This window comes from Chenopodium album, chromosome 22 (assembly GCF_948465745.1).
Source record: "Chenopodium album chromosome 22, dcCheAlbu1.1, whole genome shotgun sequence".
NCBI lineage: Eukaryota > Viridiplantae > Streptophyta > Magnoliopsida > Caryophyllales > Amaranthaceae > Chenopodium > Chenopodium album.
This window is the reverse complement of record NC_137855.1, coordinates 10,563,961-10,567,037: the sequence shown is the minus strand read 5'-3', so window position 1 is coordinate 10,567,037 and position 3,077 is coordinate 10,563,961. Positions and strand designations below refer to the sequence as shown.

The 3,077-nt window shown below is 36.3% G+C and overlaps 1 protein-coding gene across 1 annotated transcript; it reads left to right on the top strand.

The window, feature by feature from the left end:
- On the top strand, positions 1-2,379 carry LOC145605449 (putative WRKY transcription factor 74). Its single transcript, XM_081661503.1, has 3 exons — positions 1-869; positions 983-1,108; positions 1,958-2,379. The coding sequence occupies exons 1-3, from the start codon at positions 28-30 to the stop codon at positions 2,103-2,105; spliced, it is 1,116 nt and encodes a 371-aa protein (XP_081517629.1). The 5' UTR covers positions 1-27; the 3' UTR covers positions 2,106-2,379.
- Positions 2,380-3,077: the final 698 nt, after the last annotated feature.

Here is a 3,077-nt window from a genome sequence, read left to right as displayed (position 1 = left end):
GGAAATTTAAGCTGAATTTGGTTGAAAATGGAGATAGAATTAGCCAACAAAGTTGCAGTAGAAAGTGGGCATAAAGTTTTAGCACTTCTTAGTGAAAAACAAGAAATTGAAGGAAAAGTTTTAATGTCACAAACTAGTGATGCAGTTAGCAAATTCAATAGAGTAGTTTCTCTTGTTGAGCAAAAGGGTTTTGGTCATGCTAAAATCAGAAAATTCAAGAATTTACCTTCATCTTTACCAGAAAACATTTTCTTAGAAACCCCACATTTACTTCCTGAATCTGCTGTAAAACCCATTAATTTACTCCCTGCTTCAGGAAATTTCAAAAACCCTGTTTCAGAATTTGACCAAAAAGTTCAGAATTTACCCCCAATTGCTCAGAAATTGTTTGCTGAAAAGCCTTCAATTGATTTTACTCTATCAGTGAAACCTCCTGTCCAAAATTCTACCCCTCAAAATTTATCCCAAAATCTGCAGTTTTTACAGCAGCAGCAGTTACAGCAGCAGCAGCAGAAGTTTCAGCAGCAGATGTTGCAGAGAGTGCAAATTCAACAGCATATGATGTACAAAAATGAAATGGCAAACAACAACAATAATTCATCTATTAGTGGTGGAAGTGGGATTAATTTGAAGTTTGATCGGTCCAATACTTGTACACAAACTATGTCATCTAATAGGTCCTTTGTATCTTCATTGAGTTTGGATGGGAGTGTACCTAGTATAGGCCGGAACTCGTTCCAATTGTTCGGGTTGCCTCAATCGTCTGATCCGAATTCGCAGCTTCTTAGGAGGAGGTGTCTTGTTAAGAGTGGTGAAGGTGGGAGTGCAAAATGTGGGAGTGGCTCCAAATGCCATTGCTCCAAGAAGAGGTTTAAAAATAATTTTTTTTTGATGATCAAATTAAATCAATGTAGGTGGCTAGGTGGGTGTTTAATCGATTTCGAGTCGTGTAATTTGATGTTAATGGTGTTTTGTTATGCAGGAAATTGAGGGTTAAGAGGTCTATTAAGGTGCCTGCAATAAGTAACAAGAATGCTGATATTCCTCATGATGAATACTCATGGAGAAAGTATGGGCAGAAGCCAATTAAGGGGTCACCACATCCAAGGTAGACTTGTTCAATTATTTAGTGCTTTCCATGTATATCATGTTTGTTATAATTTGTTTTAATTAATAGTTAATTATATCATGTTTTTATAATGAGAAAGTCTAAGAAGTTGTCTAATTTGGAATATGTATCTTAATTCATGTTTTCATCCTTAATTGCTCCTTGAATTGCCAAAAGAAGAAGTAATAGTCTAATGCAAGTACAATAGGAGTAATTACCATGTTTATCAAATAGACGATTATAATCTGTCGAGTTTAATAAAGAAACTTTAGTTACATTCGATCTTTGGTTAATCAGAAATTTTGCAACTTGTCCTGTGTGACTGAAAACAGGACTATTACCAAACAATCGCCAATTGCCTAAATTATACTTAGTATAGTATATGAAGTGAATGTTATTTGGTGTAGAGTTTGTCACTTGTTAAAGGGTAATAATTCTATTGATTCTTCTTCTGTGCATAACATGCTCTCTTGGACAAATTTCGTGTCAACTGTCAAGTGGTTTGAGTTTAGATCGGTTAATCTATATAACCGAGTTTTAAGGTCTTCATTGGACCATTGTTTGGTGTGATTTCTAAATTTATACTCAGACCGAATAGGTGTTTTTTAGCGAGGTTCTTAGAATTTTAGTTTAGATGCATGTTTATGTTAATTTCAACCAGTTGGACTGGGTTTGAATGATATAGTTTGATCTTTTTATCAGTTTTCAAGATTTTGATTTGCCTTTTGTTGTCAAGATCCGAGTTGGGGCATCCTTGATTAGTTCCTAGACAGAAATCTTACCTGTTGATTTTGATTTTATATTTTTTGCTCTTTGATCATGAATGACAATTGTTTTTGATGATTGCAGGGGATACTATAAGTGCAGCAGTGTAAGAGGCTGCCCGGCAAGGAAACATGTAGAGAGGTGCTTAGAGGAACCCACTATGCTGATAGTCACATACGAGGGCGAGCATAACCATGCCAAGTTTATAGCATCTCATTCTTCGCAGACTTGACAACATCAGTTGAACTTGTGGACTATCATTCGGAAATCTCAGCGTAGATACAGCACAGCCATACCAATTTGTGGTCTGTGCTTTTGCTTTGCCATTGTATATATTAGTATTAATATCGTCGAAAGCTTGAAAACTTTATAGCCTGAAACTGTTTAATTACTAGATGTTTAGTTCGGCTTTTTAGTTCTGGTTTGTAAGGTTCGAGCCACAGACCACAGAGCTGAAACAGGAATGCCCATATAATTAAAAGGTTACAAATTGGATTTCCTGGAAATCTTTTCTCTCTTCTTCATCCCTTTGATTATCCCCTGCAATTTCTATTAGAGGTCATTTCGTGTGGTAATGAAACTTTATGATAAAAGCGTATTCTTTTGGTGCTTTGGAGGAGTTTAAGCATTGTCATGAACATTGGCATGAGTTATATGTATAACTCATTATCATAACCTTTATTCATTGCCGCCTACCAAAACACTATGAATGTCAACTTTCTTGGTAGAGGGCCGCGATTGGGGGATGTTATGAAGGACCAAGCAATCGACGGATGTGTCAAAATTTTCTTGTACTTTATTCTATTCTCGTAATCTCGAGGCGTCATATGACCACGTACCCATGTCCAGCTATTGGCATGGCGAATCAAAGAGACTATGAGACAGTACTAGCAACTCTAGCAAGGTGGCCATTGCATAGTATGAGAATCTCATTCCAGCATTCGGCTGCTTTTCTTGGGCTTATTGCTCGCATACCAAATATTCTTACATTTTGCTTTTGTTGCATTTGAGAATTGACATCCTTATTTGATTAGATCTAGCGAACTTGGCCCGACTTAAGAGGCTTGATCCATATGACTCAAGATTCGAATTTGACCCCAAAATCAAATTTGGATCGATAACCATTTTAACCCGAGCTGTCCTAAAATATAAAAAAATTGAAATCAGCACGAAAAATTAGATTGGCCCAAAGTGATTTTTATTT